Below are 18706 nucleotides of genomic sequence, written 5' to 3' on the forward strand. Positions count from 1 at the left end.
GTGGGTTGGCAGGAGCTGTCCTGGCTGGGGACAGCAAAGCCCTGCTCCAGCTGTTCCCAGTGTAACCACAGCTTCACACAGTGGGATCCAACAGTTATCAGAACCCTGGAGGTGCCACAAATATATGCAAACCCAGTTCCAGCAGGAAAAAGCCTGAAGAGAATGGAACATGCTTACTCACATGTCCCAGCATACACATCACTTACAGACCTGGCCACAAACGCAGGTCTCATGGCTCCCGAGCCAGCCCCCACAGTTAAGGGTGCCAAAGTGGACCCCTTAACTGTGAGCCCAGACCTACAGGGGAGGGTCAAGCCCATCAGGGACCTAAAAAGAGTGTGACCAGGCCAGAGTGACAGCTTGAGGTGAACTCTGCAGTTCCCAGGGGAAACCTGGTCCCAGCGGGCTGTGGCACTGCCAGGGCTACCTCACAACCTGCGACAGTCTCACAGAAGGTGCGGCGGGAGCCAGTGCTGCTGGCCAGGACTGGGACAATCCCCCTGGGCTGCAGCAGAGAGAGCTGCTTTGAAACAGTCTGGAAAGGGAACTGCGACTCTCTTTTTCTTTGGAAGCCCTCATGGGCTCCACACCCAAGCACAGGTATGAAATGGGAACCAAGGGCAATCATCAACCCTCTTCCTGCCCCAGCTGGAACTAGCGGCTGCCCTAAGCAGCACCTGGAAGAGGCCATGGTAGACATTCCTTTGCCAGCTGCCAGTAAGTGGTCTGGGTCTCCCTCTTGGCTCTGCTCCCTGCAGGGGAGTTTCAGCCTCTGCAGGGTGCAGGGTTCACCCCACAGCCTAGGAAAGGAGGGTACCCCAATCAGGGCAGAGCCTCAGGTTCACCCTATGTGAGTTGCTATCTCAGCACAGAGCAGAGGGATACGTGCCACACATGCCATGCCACTGAGGTCCCCTGTGGCTGACCCTGTAGCAAGGAGTCACTGCAGAGCACCAGTCACTGCTGCCACCACTGTGGGGCAGCTCTGAGAAAGGGTACTTAAAAACACCAGCACTGCCCGACCAGTGTGAGCCCCAAGCACAGCTTCTGGAGAAGTACACAGATGAGGCTACAGCACTTGGAAGGGGTGCAGGTAGCATTAAGACCCTGCCCCACTGCAGGGGGGTATCCCCAGACCCTGAGAAGCCCAGAGGTGATGGGAAAGGACATGGAAACATGTCCAGCTGCAGAGATCCCCGGGCTCTTTGTTTGTTCACCAGATTGCAGCTTCAGCTCCCCCTGCATTCTGAGAGACAGGATAGTCAGGGACTTCAGGGCTGGCAGCAGCAAATGGGGTGATTTAGGGAGAGACAGAAGGATAAACTGAATAAGTCACCCCACTTTATTATCCCTACAGACAGGTAGCCCTCATAAAAAGGGTCAGTTCTAATTAACCTTAGGCAAAACAGGCACTGGACACTACAGGAGGCATCACAAAAAGGATGGCAGGCACTGATGCCTAGGGGACAACTAACAACCAACTCCTGCAGACAGGGGACATGGCCTTGCTGCTCCTCCTCCACCATCTCCCTGGTACTCTGCTGATCCCCACTCCAGCTGCAGGCACAGGGCAGTGCAGGGATTCATGCCTTGCAGTGAGCTTTAGCTCAGGATCAGTCTCAAAGAGAACAGCTGGATAGGACAGAGTCATGACAGATAAGAACAGAAGTGAGGACTGCATATGTCAGCTCAGGGCAGAACCAGCACTGCCCAGCTCAGCTCAGTGCCACAGCATCATGCCTGGAGAGTCAGACCATGAAACAACACCAGAAAGAAAGGTCCTGGCCTTGAGGATACAGAGGGCTAGGCTGTGCTAAATGGGATCTCCAGTGAAAGTACCATGGATACCAAGTACCAAGCCACAGTCAAATGTCATTCAGCTCAAGCATCATCACCGATCTGGGTGGGAAGCAGGAGGAGTCCTGAGATGTGCCATCCAATAGGACCTATCTTGAACCGCCACCACCCCTCAAGACACCTGCAGAGGAGCACAGCTCACAGTCAGGATGTCATCCCTCACAACCATGTGAGGCAGAGCTGCCATTTCTCCCTGTGGAGATGTGCACAGTGAAGAGCCTGTCAGCCTCTGCTCTGTCCCATGCTTAGTTAAATACAAAACCAAGTTCTAAAGATCCTCTGTGAGGTCAGGCTGATGTCAGCATCCTCAGGCTATGAACATCACTTCTCCTTTCACAGTCATCATGAAAATAATCTAATCCTGGCAGACATCGAGAAGTATTTGCCAGGTCAAGCCAAGTAAAGACTGAGGTGTCTGTCTCAACTTGTCAAAAGCCCAAAACAGCAGCTTACAGATGTAGGCTATTTTGGTTGGGTCTGTGGCTCCTTCCCTATAGGAGCCTACAGACATGTAAACAGCAACTATGGTATCACTACCACAAACATGACAGAGTGGTTGCCATGAGGACCACAAGTTTGGGCACTACAGGGCCAGGACAGTGCCTCTGGCAGACCGAACATGGGCAGCAGAGAAGGGCCAGGCATGCCTCCTTGGATTTCCAATCTCATCTTCCAACACCAAGACAACAAGGACCCAGCACCCTCTAAGGGCCAGGCTTGTCTGGAGATGCTGCTAGAGTGTTGAAGATACATCACTTTTTCCCAAGAGCACCCAAAATCCAGCCCAAGTCAGCAAGGGAAAAACAGCTCACCCCACACAGCAGCACAGACAGCAGCCATGCCTCCTGCCCGCTGGGGGTCACAGGACTGGGGACAGCATCTCTGCAGCCCACGTAGAGACAGAAAAGGAGGAGCTTGAGAGCAGCATGGCTGATAAGCCATCAGCAGGGCAGGGATGCTCCCCAAGAGAGGTCCTGGCTCCCTCACACAGAGATGCCATCAGCAGCCCCAGACCTTGAGACACAACACCTGGAGCAGCAGGTGTGATGAGTTTAGGGTAAGAGTCCCTTGAAACCCCCAGGTAAGTTTGGGGATGGGGCAGGGGAGGCACGTGCTAGATGAAGGTGGAGTCCAGCTGACTCATCTCATGGTTGTTGTGGGCATGAGCCTCAAAGAGCTGCTTGATGAGGGCAGATTTCTCCTGCTCCAACTGGGTGATGCGCTCACTCTTGTCAGTCACCTCCTGCACAAGACAGGGGAGGAAAATGCTAGTTAGAGGAGGAAACTGCTGGCAACTGGTTGTGTTGCTGGTAAAATTTCATAGAACCACAGAATCACAGGCTTTGGGTAGGAGGACATTAAAGCCCATCTCATCCCAGCCCCTAACCAGGGGCAGAAACACCTTCCACTAGAGCCAGTTCCTCCAAGACTGTTCTGGAACACTTCCAGGGATGGGGCAGCTTCTCTGGGCACCCTGTGCCAGGGCCTCACCACTCTCACGGGGAACAATTTCTTCCCACTATCCCATCTCACCCTGCCCTCTGGCAGTAGGAAGCCATTCCCCCTTGTCCTGTCCCTCCTGGCCCTTATTCAAAGTCCCTCTCCATCACTCATAGAGGCCCTTTAGGCCCTGGAAGAGGCTCTGAGGTCTCCCTGCTCTTCTTTTCCCCCAGTGAACACCCCCAGCTGTCCTGGCCTGGCTCCAGAGCTGAGGGACTCCAGGCCCCAGAGCATCTTTGTGGCCACATGCTGGGACAGAAAACCCCAGCAGTGAGCCTGACTCTGGCCTGAGATGGCAGACCATCTCTTCTCTAACAGCCGCCAGCTGCAGCCTCTCCACTCTCTTGTGACCTCCATTTGTCACAGTCTTTTCCCTCTGGCAGGAATGCCCTATCCCTGCCACTGACTCACCCAGAAAACAGCTGGAGACAGCTGGGCACAACTGCGTGCCAGAGGGCCTCCACATGCAGCCCACACCCCCTTCTCCGGGATGACCAAGTCTGGCCAAGCTGAAGGAACACTTCCCTGTTCCTGAACACTGATTGTCATTCCTTCCCCGGCCCCATCCCATCCCCTTCCTTTCTCAGCACTCCTAAGGGCATCTCCTCCACTCCCACCTCCACTCACCTTGGTGAGAAGCCGATTCTGCTCCTTCAGCATGTTGATGGCTTGCTGGGAGCCTGTGGAGGCTGGGGATGTCACAGGGACCAGCTTGCTCAGGGCTGAGGAGGGGTTTGCTGCCTGTAGAGAAGATGAAGGCGTGAGACACTCAGCCTTCTACCCTGCAGCCCTTCCCAGGCCTTTTTCAAGGTAAGATCTTTCTATGGCACACAAAGACCTGAGAGAAGCCCAGCAGAGGATTAAAATCCCAACACAGGCCATTACAAGGTCTCCAGCCCTGTGAATGGGGCAGAATGGGGAAGCATTCCTGCCAGTGTGCCTGGCAGGACAGGCAGCAGTGGGCTGCACCCCCAGCTTCTGCCCAGCAGGACAGTCTGCTCTGAATTGGCTGACTCAGCACCTTGACAATGGCTGTATCTTTTTAGGGACCTCCTTTAGGCCTCCCAAAGCATGCTCCAGCCCACCTCAGGACCAGCTGTGCTGTTCTCTTGGCTGTCCTCCATCACCTTTCCAGAGCTGGGGGAAGCTCTGGCAGCTCCAATATCAGCCCAGCCACCAACCTGGGAGGGACAGGATGAATCCTAAGATCACACAAACAACCTCAAGCTGCTGATGTGCTGTTCTCACCTTGCTGGCAGTGGAAAGAAGGTCACCCAGGCAACGGTTCACCTCCTGCAGCTTGGGGACCAGGCGCCCCAGGTGGCTCTGGCCACCTTCAGGGAAATCCTGCAGGATGGGGAGGAAGAAGAGGCTGGAGGTTACCATCAGCTCCAGGTCTAGCCACCTCCCAGCCCTGTTCTCCAAACCCAAACTTAGCCAGAAGAAGCCCCAGACTCACAACACTGGTTCTCCTCTTCCCCAGGTGCCGCTGGTGCTCCTGCATGAGCTGGATGTGCTGGTGGTACCACTCTCGAGCTCGGTCTATAAGCTCCAGGCCCTGCAATAGGAAATCCTTCTCCTGTTCCAGCTCCTTCATGTACTTCAGCTGCAGGACAGAGCACATGGATGTCACCCACTCTCCACAAAGGCTTTGTCAAGTCCCAGGAGTTGGTTTCTTCATGAGGTGTAGGGGGATGTGGATTTACAGGTAAGGGTCTCAGCCCCTTTCCCCAAGAAAAGCTGAAGAGGAGCAGGATAATGACTACTGCCTGATGCTGCTTTGGAGGAAGATTTTTGGAAGAAAAGGACACTTGAGTCACCTCTGCCCTCCTGCTCACCATTGCAGGCACAGGTTTCTTCACCTATTTACCCAGGGAGGCAGCAGGAGCAGTGCCTGCAACTGCCCCCCACTCCGTTTGGGGTGTAAGTGTCAGCCCCTGAACAGGCACACTTAGATTTTGGTGAGCACTGAAGAGTCTAGCTCAGTGTGCAGGCTGGAAATCAGGGAAAAACTGCAGCCCTGTTTCCCCAGTTTGCCTCATCCCTGGAGGCACATGAAACTGAGCAGAGCATAGCACACCACACCTCTCTGCAGAAGATCTCTGCCAGTTGCTCAGCTTCCATCACCAGCATCACCTGGAGAGCAGTGGGGGCCTTGCTGTGCCTGGAGAGCTGCTATGAGGGTGCCTGGGGCTTCTGTCCCCAGAGCAACCCCTTGGAATAGGCCAAGCAGGACCCAAGGCTGCTGCAGAGCAGGGGGCTTCACCCACATCCACAGGGGATCCACGGTCCTCATTCCACTGTCACCTTCTGCTCCTGCCACCCCTTGGCACCACGCTGGCATCAGCAATCAGAGAGGCAGAGAGGAATGAGGGGACTTCCCTGGGGAACAGAGCAACTGATGCAGTGATCCATTCATCACCCTCACCCTATGACCCCATAGCCCTTCTCTTTTCAATACAAGGCTGCTCCCCCAGCTCCCAAGGGCATGGGGAACTTCCTGCCTCTCTGCCTCTGCCTTCTTTGCCACAACACAGCCTGGCCTTCACCCACAGCACAGCCTGGGATCCACAGGCACCAGAGACTTTGGTCACTCAGAAAATGCTGGATGCACCAGAGCCTCCTCCTTTGGAGAACATCAGGAGTGGTGCAGCTCAGAAGTGACCCCAAACAGAACCCTCTGGACAAGTAGGACCATACCAAGACCTTCTTCAGGCCATCAGCATTTCCATGTCCCCACTGCTAGCCCCAAAGCCTTTCTGCATCCCATGCCTGCCATCCATTACACTGGGGCTGCTCTTGCTCCTGCTGCTCCTGGAAACGTATTTTGCAACACAACAACTCTCCCTGCCCAAAGGGACATACCCAGAGGAAGAAGTGCAGAGCCTTGGTGCTGTTGCTGAGGGGCATGAAGAAGCTGCTGTACGTGGCAAGGACCCCATCCAGCTGGGGGTGCAGCCTACTGCTGCCTGTCCTGCCCTACTCCCACATGGCTTGCTGGCCAGCACAGAGACCAGAGGAAGAAGGAGCATCCCACAGAGCAAAGGGACACTGCTAGCCCTGCCGAGTGGGGGACAGGCAGCATCTCGCCAGGACGAGACACTTGGAGCAGGAGAAACACAAAGTGTTGGACTTGGCTGGTGCTTGGTGGCTGGTAAAGGGGAGGGGACAGAGCTGTGCCCTGGGCTGCTTACAAATGACAGTGCTCTACCTCTCAAGGAAGGTCTCATCCCAGCCACCCTCATGGTCATGGGAAAATAAGGCAAACAGATGAGGGACTAGCTGGAAAAACACCAGCTGAGCAAGTGAGCACTAAATCAGAGTGTGCAAAAGGTCCTGGGTCTGCAGCACAGCCTCCACAGCTTTGCTCCCTGCTCAGGAGGAAACAGTCCTGGTGCACTTCAGGATGTAGGATGGACACCAGCGCTCTCATTCCCCAAGGGCTTTAGGCAAATTAGTCTAATGACAGAGTTCCTTGTCCCTTGGGAGCCCAACATCTGGGCAGAGAGGGGTAAGGGAGGTGACAGTACAAAGATTCAATCCTTGCTGGACCCAAACCTGTTCCAGATGTCTCTGTAGGCTTGGAAATGGCACCAGTACCTAAAGGCTGTGCTCAGGGTGTCAGGGAAGACTGAGACACCATTTCTCTGAGGTCAAAAGCACAGAAAGGTAGTGCAGCACTTGGCAACATATAGGGAGAGAGGGAAGGAGGGGACATCCCTCCCACTGATCACATGACAACTTGGGGGAATAGAGACCAAGGCAACACAAGCCCTGAGCAAGAGTGCTTATGGCAGAACTGGGGAGAGACATGGTGGCCGCCACTCCCCTAACAGAGCACCTTGAGCTTGGGACCTTGAAATGTACTCCAGCCCAGAGTTGCACACACAGGGAAGGGAAGCAGAGACCTTCCTTTCTCCCCAACCCCCAAAACCCCAAGAAACAGAGCCTTCAATCCCAGACACACAGAGCAACATTTATCACTTCTTATCAGCACCTCCCAGCAGAGGTCCCTCTCATGGCTGCAAGCCCAGCTAACTACCTGCACAAACATTCCCTCCCCAGGCTGGCATTGGGGCATGTGTGTCCCCCAAGGCCAGTGAGAGGCTGGGCAATGCTGGTCAGGCCTGTTGGGCTGCAGGAGCAGGGTGACACCAGGGTGCAAGGAGTGAAAGTACAGTGGTGACAGTGCCACCAAGTACTCATCCTGCAAACTTGGTCCTGGCTCTCTGCCCAGGACAATTTAGCTTGAGCCTGTGGACAACATGCCCAGGCAGCTATTCCATTCCACCTGGGAGCAAATGAGATCCCTTCAGACAGGCAATTCGACCCAAGTCTCTCCACTCAGTGGTGGAGAGATGGGAACGGACTCCTCCATCCTGGGCTGTCTTTATAAATTCAGTATGGATTTCTCTGCTTTGCTGCAAAAAGTCTGTTGGAAGCCAAGAGGACCCACATGTTTGAGCCCTGATCTACATGGAACATCTGCGAGGGGAATAGCTTGGCCCCACTGCTTGCCAGCATAAAGCATACCTGACCCTTGCTGGGGTGCTCTTAAGGCCCAGAGATCCATCTGTTCCCACACCTCCACCTCTGTCTTCCTCTTTTCAAGACCTTGCCCATGGGGAAGACAGCCAGCACACTGGCTTCATGGGCTGACCCCATTCTGGGGGAAGGATCCACCTCCTCCCTGTTTGGCACGATTCAGGAAAGCACCTTAGAAATAATATACATCTACGTACATCAACAGACCTTCAAATCCAAATATCAGGATTTGCCTGATGTCCCACAACTCACTTGGGTAGGGTGGGCAGAGAGGAAGCCAAAGCCCAGAGATGGCATCAGCAATGAGGGACCCCTGCAACCCATCTTCCCCTTCATGGGAGCCCACAACACTCCCTTACCATGCTGAAGTCCACGCCATTGGTGATGGTGTGTCTCCGGTGTTCTGCACGGCCTCTCTGATGCCTCCGAGCGTCCCTAGCCCCTGGGTGGTCACTGTCTCCCTGGGGCTGTCCAGCAGACATAGCATCACCACCTGAAACAGAGGAAGGCATGAGGCCACAAGCTACTTTCAACAAAGTCCTTCCCAGGGCCACTTCCGTGAGATGATCTGCAAGGTGGTCTTGCAAACAAGGAGAGACTGAGCAAACCACCCGCCTGAGTGCCTGCTCCTGTTTTTGTCCAGGCAGAACAGATGTCAGGAATGACTGACTCAGCTGTGCCAGGCTGGCAACAGATCTCAGTCATCTTCTGTAGAAAGCAAGCAGCATCTAGGCAAAGCTGGTCCAGTCCCAGCTGGGCAACTAAACCATCAGTGATATTGCCTGCCCTCGCAGGACACCTTGCTTCCACTCAGGTGGCATCAGCTCTGCCAGGAAACCAACTTCTCCTAAAGACAGTTCTTGCCTGATGATGGACTTGGCCATGTGGATATTCAGCCCAGACACTATGTCTATGATGTAACCATAAAGTAAATCAGACTGTAGATTGTCGGAGAAGGGAGACACGGACACCAGATGGTTCATCAGCGAGACTCGTTTATTTAGCCATATAGTTCTGATTAAATACATTCTATAATAGCCTCATACATATTGCAAAAGCCAAGCTCATTATTGGTTAGCTCCTAAAGGTCAGCTCCTCCCTAGTTGACATTCCTGTAGTTTGCCTTGCTTATCTTTGCAGTCAGCTAGCTACGTGCACATCCTTCTTTCTCGTCCTACTTTTTCGTCCTGTTTGCTACTTCTCGCAGAGTTCCCACTTCTCAAGGATACCCTGCCCCCAAGCCGGCCTCTCACACACTGTCTATTCATAATAAATCTATCTGGCTATGCCCTCTCTCTAACAGCCAGGTCTGAACTGCACTCTCCACTTTTTTTTTTTTGAGCTAAAAGGTGTGTTTTCCAGGTCTTTTCAATCATACGCTGTACCATACCCTGTATACAATTAAGGACACAAGGTAAGATCAGCAAAATAAACAAAATTACTCCCAGTAATCCTATAGCGTAAGTCACCACATTCCGTAACCATGGCCCCAAACCTAAATTTTTCAATCACTCGTCAAGTCCAAGACCCTCTTCTTCTTTTAATTTGTGGAGCCCATCTTGAAGCTCCTTTATCTTAGTGTGGATTGAAGCAGAGTGATCAGATAAATTCATACAACACATTCCATCAAACTCCTCACATCCATGGCCTTGTGCTAAAAGCAAAAAATCTATAGCAGCTCTATTTTGCAACACAGCGTGATTAACATTTTGCACATCTGTAGTCAACATATCCAAAATTTCTGAGGTCTTATTCAATTCCTCTTTGGCCCAACATCCTAGTTCCTTTGCTAAATTTAAAGCCCTACTTGCTGCCATTGCCAGTAAAAGAGTTGACGTAACCACTCGCCTGAAATCACCCCAAAATGTTGGTGTTCCTACCTGGCTGCACTCCAGCTCACGGATACTGCGTCGTGACCTGGTGCTATTACGGCTCCATTGCATTAACAATGACACATTAGGGTGAAATAAGGACAATTTCCCCAAATAGCAAGGTCCTCCTTGTGGTCTAACTGGTATACCATTCCATGCTCGATCGCCACAAATCAAAAATATCCCTGGTGGTAGTTTTCATGGTGTTTTAAGGCTACTGCCATTACAATTTGTGTAATCCATACCTACCACCTTATCCACACCTAGAGCAGAATTTACAGTAGCCCAATGCTTCCTGTTCTGATTCCAATCTTGGTCATTCAATAGTACAAAACTAAACCAGCCTCCCTGTGATGTGTTAGTCATACTGGCATTTGCACACCCAAATAGATCAAATTCTTCTGGAGGGGAAAGCAAGGAGGTACTTAGTGACAAAACTATCTGGCATTGACGGAAACCATCGTTTTGGTATTTGTTATACCCAGGGGTAGAAGAGTTGATGTTAGTCATGTTATGGGAACACCAGGTCTGATTATTCACTAGCCCACAAAACTCACTAGGGGACCATACAGGTAATCCTATCAAGCAAGTACGAAAAGGATTAGTAACTCCTCCTAAGCTTAAGCAAAGGGATGATTGATTGGTTTGGTTGGCAATGGTAACCCATATGTTATCCCTTGGTGAACTAAATCATGTCATCTCTGTAATCTGACTCATCCCAGTAAAGCATAGCAGCAAAAACAAAACAATACTGACAAGCTTCATCTTTTTACCGGCGCCTCCTCCTTTTCCCTTTGAGTTTTACTGTCCCGAACTTTCCTATTTTCAATTTGTGTAACCTTTCCAAACAGTTATCTAACTCTATATCTGGATCGTCTCTAAAGGGTCCTAATACTGAGGTTTGAGTTAATGGCACCTTATCCCTGCACTGAGCAGCTATTATATGAGAATTTCTAATAGCATCTATTCTTTTTCTCCAATGTTGCAAATGCCACCTCACAAATGCTATTGCAAGTTGTTCCGCACTCTCATACAAGCTTAGTCCCTGCCTTCCTGGCAAACCAGTATAGCTTTGCAATGCAGTTACCCAATTCAGCCCTATTATCCAATCAGCACTACACGATCTGCACCAAAGTTGTCCTAAAGTTAGCTGATCTAACCAAAATCTTCGATTGCACCCCCCACAATGTATTGCTACCCAAGCAGAGCACAAGTGTTGATTACAAGCACAACAAGCAACTCTTGATAACAGTTCACAATCGTCAAAATCAACATTCACTATCCAGTCCACCCAGTCGTTTGGCGGATTGCTCAATGCACGTCTTGCCTCTCTGCTGGACTCAGCGAGATACTAAAGGTGCTTACGAAGCATGAGCAAAAACTTTTGTCGTAGCCGTGTCTCGTCGTCACTGGCTATGTTTCTCCACCATTCTTCGTCCCAGACATGCAAGGCTTGACCCATTTAGCAGGTACCCAGAGTGTTCCTGAGGTGTTTTCTTTGCCAAGGTAAAGTCTCCCACGCCAGTGACCGTATCAGCTGTGGCAAAAAGAGGCCAATGCTTCAGCCAGTGTTGAGGTGATACAATACTGGTATCTGCTCCTGTATCCAACAGTCCTTGCACAACCTTTTGCTCTCCAGCATATGTGATTGTAATTTGTGGTTTTGGTCGCTCCCTTAAGTCCATGGTGAGTAATGTTAGTCCAGATGACCCAAATCCCTGGTTCCCCCTTAGGTGAATCCTGTTGTGGAATTATTCCCCTAGTTATTTGCAGGAGGGGGACCAGCTGAGCAATCCACTGTCCTTTTGGGATTTTAAGTGGTGGAAATAAGGTATAGGCCATAATTTGTATCTCCCCACCAAAGTCGGCATCAATAACACCTGCCAATACAAATAGTCTTGCCAGTGAGGCCGAAGACCGTCCAATCAATAAAGCACCATAAGCTTTTCCTTGAATTTGAACAGGACCTTTTGTGCCCGTTGGAATCTTTGTGGGGCACGTCGTCATCAGGGTTACCTCAACGCTGGCTGCCAAGCCGAGTGGCAAACTCCCTGCTGTGGCGGGTTGCAGCCTGCAGACGGCGCTGTTGCTGCAGCGGCTGATCCTGCACGGTCGGCAGAGGTGGTGGCCGGTGCCGTAGGAGCCCGAAGAGAAGCAAGAGCTGCTAACAACTGAGCTTGAGATGATTCTGCCTGCTTTTGTAACCCTATTCTTAGCTGCTCTATAGCTTTTACTAAAAATGCTTGTGTGCCTACTGGCTGACTTGCCATTCTATCTAATGCCTCTTCAATAGACCAATTTGCTCCTAGTGTAGCTAATACTCGCTTTGTAGCATCTGAAGCGTTCTGTAGGGTACATTGCTTTAACATTGCCCCTTTCATGTAATCTGGAACCTCAGCACGATCTATTGCAGCTGCACACCTATCAATAAATGACCCAAAGGATTCCTCTCTCCCCTGCTTAATTCCCATATACGCTGGTACACCAGAAGTATCCTGCACTTTATCCATAGCAGCTCTAACCAACCTCATAGCTTCCCGTATCTTGTCTGGACCCAGTAATAACTGCGCTTCCGTCCGTATATATGGACCTATCCCTAATAACTCATCCATAGTCACTCCGTGGAGTGGATCTCCTGGTTGCCTTTGAATCAAGACTGTTGTACTCGTGCCTGCCAATGGGCATTAAATAGTAACTGCTGATGTTGAGTAAGCATCAGCTTTATAAGCCCTCTCAAATCATTTGGTACGAGCAACTGAGTATTGAACAGATAGTCCAGCATCTGTCTCACTGGCTCACTCTTAAACCCATACTGACTGACAGTCTGCCTCAGCTGTGCTAAAAGCTTCCAATCTAAGGGGGAGTAACCAGCATCGGTTCGGATGTGCTGCCCTTGATTATCACATACCGGATTATAAACAACTGGACAGGCCGTTGTGTTTGCAGCCTCGATCATGCCTTCATCCCCCAATGTTAACCCTTCATGGGCCAACTTACTCCAAGCCTCCCTCGTTTGCTTCGCCATCTCCTCCCACAGGTCGCTCTGCGCCCTAGGGACAGGTTCAAGCTCCGGCTCGTTTAGAGGTGGAGGGGGTTCTGGGGGTTCTGGCAACATGACCGTTTTCCTCTGGCTGCTTAAGTCAGGCTTTTCCGGCTCTGTCTTGCTATTACCCTTAAGCCTTTCCGGCTCTGTCCGGCTATTACCCTCCTCAGGGGGGGCAGATGGTGTTGCCGGAATCGACACCCGAGTTATGCCTGGGGCTAGCGGTTCATCCTGCCCTCCGTATCCTAAATTTTTCCTGCAAGCCTCGACTGCCTTTTCTGCTGCCTTTTTCTCTGTTACTTGCTGTAGTAAGAAGTTATAGATAACACGCCAAACCTTCGCTAACTTTTTTGAGGTCTTATCATCGTCTAAAACACCATCCCACAACAAATCTCCTAATTTCCTCCATTTAGTTAGCTCATGCACTGTGTGGGGGTTAACAAAGCAGCCTTTCGCATATCCCCATCCCGGGAGTTCTTTTTTAAGATCTACTCCCTTAATTCCTTTCTTTTCTAAGGTAGTTGAAAATAAATCATAAGCCACTTGCCTATCCATATTTCGTCAGCACTGTTGCAGCTTTTCAGGCTCTGGTGGCATGTATGGCCCAAAGCACCTATATGCCTTTGGGGGCGCCTCTCCTTGCTTCTCTGGACACCGTCCCCACTGCTAGAGACCCAACGCTACTTCACTGACCGTGGCACGTCCTCCCCTGTTTTCTTTTCTTCGAGACGCAGGGGCCAACGTCGGGGTTCACCATTTGTCGGAGAAGGGAGACACGGACACCAGATGGTTCATCAGCGAGACTCGTTTATTTAGCCATATAGTTCTGATTAAATACATTCTATAATAGCCTCATACATATTGCAAAAGCCAAGCTCATTATTGGTTAGCTCCTAAAGGTCAGCTCCTCCCTAGTTGACATTCCTGTAGTTTGCCTTGCTTATCTTTGCAGTCAGCTAGCTACGTGCACATCCTTCTTTCTCGTCCTACTTTTTCGTCCTGTTTGCTACTTCTCGCAGAGTTCCCACTTCTCAAGGATACCCTGCCCCCAAGCCGGCCTCTCACACACTGTCTATTCATAATAAATCTATCTGGCTATGCCCTCTCTCTAACCGCCAGGTCTGAACTACACTCTCCACAGTAGATTTTTCAAAATCTTATTAAAACCCCAACATCATATCCTGCAAAAGACCAATCTACTAAAAACACATGGTGCTGATGCAAATCCATGCACAACCTGTTTTTGAAGATTATGTTCATACTGGCAGGTTCCAGGCTGGATCAGGCACCTCCTGCCTGTCAGCCAGGGCAGGAATTCCCTGGGCACCTGCAGTGAAGGCCATACAAGCCCCACACTGCCCAACCTCACCAGAAACCCAGCTCTGCAGTCACAGCCAAGCCAGCTCTGATCCACAGCTAGGTGAGCTGGTAGAGCAGAACCCTGACACCCCACCATCCCAAACCACAGCATCAGGGCAGCCAGGGGTGCAGCCAACACATCCACAGGCAAGTCTGGATAGCAGCCTGGTGCTCCTCCCTTCCTGCCCCAGTCCCCAGCAAGTGCCCAGCACACCCTCTCTCATGCCACCCCCTCAGTCCCACAGCTTGCCTGCTCCCTGCACATAGGTTTCCTCAAGAGTTCCTTTCGAAACATGGCTTTTCAAGAAGAGCAGCAGGGAGCCAGCAAGTGATGGCAGGCAGCTGGGGAAAACGCCCTCTTCCCAAGACAGCTCCCCATGTGTCTGCCAGGCACCTCCACCCCTGGCACATCCTTCTACCAGAGCTGCCTGGCACAGGTCTGGCACATTCCCTGGCACAGGCACATGAAGGACTGTGAGTGCCAGGACAGGGTGTGGGGCACTGCATGGGCTGGCACTTTTCTTCCCTCTGCTCCACAGGTTTCCTCAGCTGAACACACGGACATGAGAGAGGAAGGATATGAGGCAGGAGAGGGCAGCCATGGCCACAGGAGCTACTCTTCATCTTGAAGGAACGAGGTGTGGGAGCCCTGTACCAGGGCTGCCTCTGCTGCCACAGTCACACTGGTTCAGGGATAGGAGACAGGCTCAGGGGTGCAGGCAATGCGACACCTCAGTTTGTCACTTTGTGTCACTGGAGAAAGAGGTCACCATGGCATGGGCAAAGTCCTCCTTCTGGTCCATCACAGTATCTCACTCCACCTCCCAGCAAGTACTCTGGCACGTCAGTGAACACAAAGCGTTTATGAACACCAAAGTCTTTGATATCACCTGTCCATCTGCTTTGCCAGCTCCCTTTGGTTTTATACACCCAAATCTATCTGGGAGGAACCAGCAAGACTGGTGTGACCACACACATTGTCCTAGCAGACTTGTAGTATGTCCTGCTTAAAAAGCTGAGGAACAGCCCCAAAACTAAGAATACTCTCAACAGTCAGAATCCCAAGGCAGAGCCAGGAGCACTTCTGGAAGGAGCTGCAGGACATGTTAAAACAGTTTTTGCTGCAGTCACCTAGAAGTGCTGTGTTGAGCTGAGCTGCACCCGTGATAAGCAGGAGCTCCTGGTCAACCAACTGAGCTCTGCACACCTGAGCTGACAAGCTAGTGGCTAAAACAGGACCCCTACTAATGAGCTGGGATAGTTGTTAGGGAAAGAACAGGATCAGATCACCAGAGGTGGAAGAGAGCCTACCTTGTGATAATGGACAGGCTCCTTCCTCCCTCTGGGACCCCCTCTGCCCAGTGCAAGCAGACACTTCATGGTTGTTTTACACTTCTCCACAAGTATCCTTGGCAACGGCCCAGAGAAGCCCCTACAAACCATCCCCTCCCTCCAGCTAGTGTCAACAACAGCTCTCCAGCTGCTAGAGCCAAGCTACCCCTGCAGCAAGGGAAAGCACTGTGCTGGGGAGGACCCAGTGCCGAGGGCCTGGGCTCTTTCTGGTCTGTGCCTTGACTTCTCCAGGTCCCAGCTCACAGGAGAACTAGTGGAGTAAAGACCCCCAAGAGCAATGTGTTCAGACACTGCTGTAACAAGACCAGGCACCATAACATAGGGACATCATTACGGTGACTTTCCTGCCCTGTGACTTCTCCAATATCCACCTCACCATCCTTGCATCCAGTGGGTGCTGTTAGCTCCCCAGGGACCAGCAGCAGCTCGCAGAATGCACCAGCTCTGCTGGGCTGAGGAGAAGCTGGAAGCTGACCTAAGCAGGCACCTCAGAAGAACTTCTGCCCACATGCTAGCAGAGGTTAGTCTGGGAGAAGGAACAGAACTGTCCCACTGGCTCACTGTACCCCTGGACATGCCAGGAGAACCACCTGACCCCAACCTCTGCCATTTTGCCATGAGTCATACCCAAATCACCTCTGACATGTGTAGATGCTCCTCAGACCTAAAGCAGAGCTGGGGAGGCACTCTGTGAGCACCTTCTTCCCTTAAAACCCAGGCAGGGAGCATTTCCTCCCACTGACTGCAGCTTATGAGCACTGATACATCATCTCACTGCATTTGGTTGAGGTCTTACAGAAGCCACCACATGCAGCTGGAGGCTCAGAGTAGCTTCACACCCAAATGATATCATCTTAGTGGAGACAGGTCTCCCTGGAGTCACAGGCAGCTCCCAGCACCCACCACACATCTCGGCAGCAGGGATGGAGCCGATGGAGCCATATCCTGCCACAGCACTGCCCAACTCCCTTGCAGCCAGCTGAGAACATCCTCCTGTTCAACTGCACCCTGGGAAGCCACCTGTGGAGTGGCGCACTGGGCAGTTGTGCAGGATCTAGAGCTAAAAGAGATGGAGTAACTGAGTTGTACCATTTTCTAAGTTGCTGAATGAACCTGAAACTCAGGCCTCTTGCCAAAATACAGCCCTCCAATGAGGGATGGATGCTGGCAGCAAGGGCTGAGGCGCTAACCCTGCCCACTCTGGCTCTGGACAGTTATGAAACATCACCCTGTAATGGAAAGATCCTCATCAAGCAGAAAGCTGCTACAGTCATCTGCTTGCTCCTTCCAAGGGGAGAGCTTTCAACCTGCTGTCTATACACCAAGCAGGATTTTTTCCAGGTTTTTCCAGATTTACACTCCTGATGATAGAAAAGCTAGTCTGCTTAATAATATTCCTTTAGATGTAGCTCCAGTGGTTAGTCTGGAGGCAAAAATGGAAAGCAGAGAATCTCAGTTACAGTTAAAAGCTTCTTCTCCACCCAGCAGAAGGGACTGGTTTGGGAAGGCAAACCAGCCTGACCTTCCCAAGGTGGAGGAAGTCATTGCACTCAGGTGGTGCAATAACATGTACCAGCTCTGCACACAGACTTTGTCTCCTCTGATCTCAAAGCACTCCACAAACCTAGATAAAGAATTATTACCTACCCAGATAAGCCCAGAAGCCTGGTTGCCTTGTAACATCTTCTACTGACTAGCAACAAATCAAGATGCCAGTGAAAGTCTCCCCCTGCTAGGGTCAGTGTACCACCCTGGAGGGCTCTGGCAGATCCTGTGGATCATCCACAGGGATGTACAGGTGAGCTCTGTGGACAGAGCCTAGGACAGCAGAGGTCATTGCTCTGGTAACTCCTCTCCCATTTATTCATTGATTAATTGTTATTGGGAATAGTGCTATGGAACGACCCAAACCAAAAAACTGGGTCGGGTTTTGCATTTTTTGTCTAAACCATGCATGACATCGTGAATAAATCATTCCTGAGAGCCAGCCCAGCGCAGAGCCCACCGAGCACACGGGCGCTCCGTGACCACAGCTTCACCCCAGCGAAGCTGCTCGGCTTTGAGGGTCCCCAGGACCCAGCCATTCTCCGAGACGCCCACCTGTGCCATCTATCCCCGGGGAAGGTCAGGACAGACTCTACGCCAGGGGACAACCACGGACACATTACGGCAAATCCCTTAATTCCTCCTGTCAGCGCTATAAATAGCCCAGCGCAACGCGAAGGAACCACAGCCCTGGGCGGGCGGCGGCGCTGGGATATTCGCAACAGAATGGGAGTTCAGCGAAGCCAAACCAGTCAATACCGACAGTAACTCTGGGGGAGTTTTACACCCGCACTGCGGGGACCGCTGGCTCTGAGCCCAGAGGAGGGCACAGGGGAGCGGGGTGAGCCGCGGAATCCCATCCCGATCTCCGAGCGCCAGTCCCCGGCCCTGGCGCTGCCATTACCCCCGCGAGCCCGAAGCCCCCGGTCCAGTCCCGCCACTCACCGCGGCCTCGGGGCTGGCCGTGCCCCGGTTCCCGTTGTCCGGTGCTTTTCCCCCGCCGCTCCTCTGAACAGCGAGGGCTTGGCGACTTCTCCACGCTCCGCCGTCCGCCGCTGCCACCCTCCACCGGCGGCTCAGTCCCAGGCAGGGCCGCCCGCAGCCCCAGTACGAACCTCTCGAAGGTGAGGTACCCGCTGGCCAGCGCCGCCTGACGCAACCCCTCCATCACCCCGGCGGGCAGCTCCTGGGCTTCCGCTCCCCGCCAGCGCGACTCGATCTCCCGTAGGTGCACGTAGCCCCGCCGCCGGTCATCCAGGATATCGAAAAGAGTCCGCAAGCTCTGCAGGAAAACCCGGGGAAGACCCGCGGTACCGGCGGGGAGCGAGCGATCACCGCGCTCCGGGGCCATCGCCGCCGCTCCGAGCGTTACTCCATGCTCCCCCGCCCCCCGCGTCTATTGGCTGGAGGCGGAGAGTGCCGCGTTCCCATTGGCTGGTGGCGGGAAGGTGCTCCGGCCATTGGCTGAGAGGTCGCACGGCAATTTGAGTTGCACGCGGCGCCCGCCCCGCCCTGGACCCGCGGCTCGCGTGGGTCCCGCTCCTTTCGCGGGGGGAGCCCGACCCTCCCCTTTGGACGAGGGACCGCGACAAACGCCAAATCCTTGCTCATTCTTCCCCCCGCTTTATATACT

General features: G+C 52.5%; 1 protein-coding gene across 2 annotated transcripts; it reads right to left on the reverse strand.

Annotated features, from left to right (window-relative positions):
• Window positions 1-1319: 1319 nt before the first annotated feature.
• SAPCD2 (suppressor APC domain containing 2) lies at window positions 1320-18465 on the reverse strand. 2 transcript variants are annotated; one of them, XM_050980940.1, is made up of 6 exons: window positions 18019-18465; window positions 8262-8395; window positions 4817-4915; window positions 4606-4704; window positions 3985-4098; window positions 1320-3100 (listed from the first exon to the last, which is right to left on the reverse strand). In XM_050980940.1, the coding sequence occupies exons 1-6, from the start codon at window positions 18422-18424 to the stop codon at window positions 2972-2974; spliced, it is 981 nt and encodes a 326-aa protein (XP_050836897.1). In that variant the 5' UTR covers window positions 18425-18465; the 3' UTR covers window positions 1320-2971. The 2 variants fall into 2 exon arrangements, with proteins under 2 accessions (XP_050836897.1, XP_018773479.3); XM_018917934.3 differs by having other exon boundaries at window positions 4817-4963.
• Between the last annotated feature and the right edge of the window lie 241 nt (window positions 18466-18706).

Source organism: Serinus canaria, chromosome 17 (assembly GCF_022539315.1).
Source record: "Serinus canaria isolate serCan28SL12 chromosome 17, serCan2020, whole genome shotgun sequence".
Lineage (NCBI taxonomy): Eukaryota > Metazoa > Chordata > Aves > Passeriformes > Fringillidae > Serinus > Serinus canaria.

What these genes read in the sequence shown, in the direction of transcription:
- SAPCD2 (XM_018917934.3), bottom strand. Translation starts at nt 18,424, where the DNA reads ATGGCCCCGGAGCGCGGTGATCGCTCGCTCCCCGCCGGTACCGCGGGT. An exon ending in CGGCCAGCCCCGAGGCCGCG is followed by an intron (nt 8,396 to 18,018) that starts GTGAGTGGCGGG and finishes CCTCTGTTTCAG; the next exon opens with GTGGTGATGCTATGTCTGCT. An exon ending in ATGGCGTGGACTTCAGCATG is followed by an intron (nt 4,964 to 8,261) that starts GTAAGGGAGTGT and finishes TCTGTCCTGCAG; the next exon opens with CTGAAGTACATGAAGGAGCT.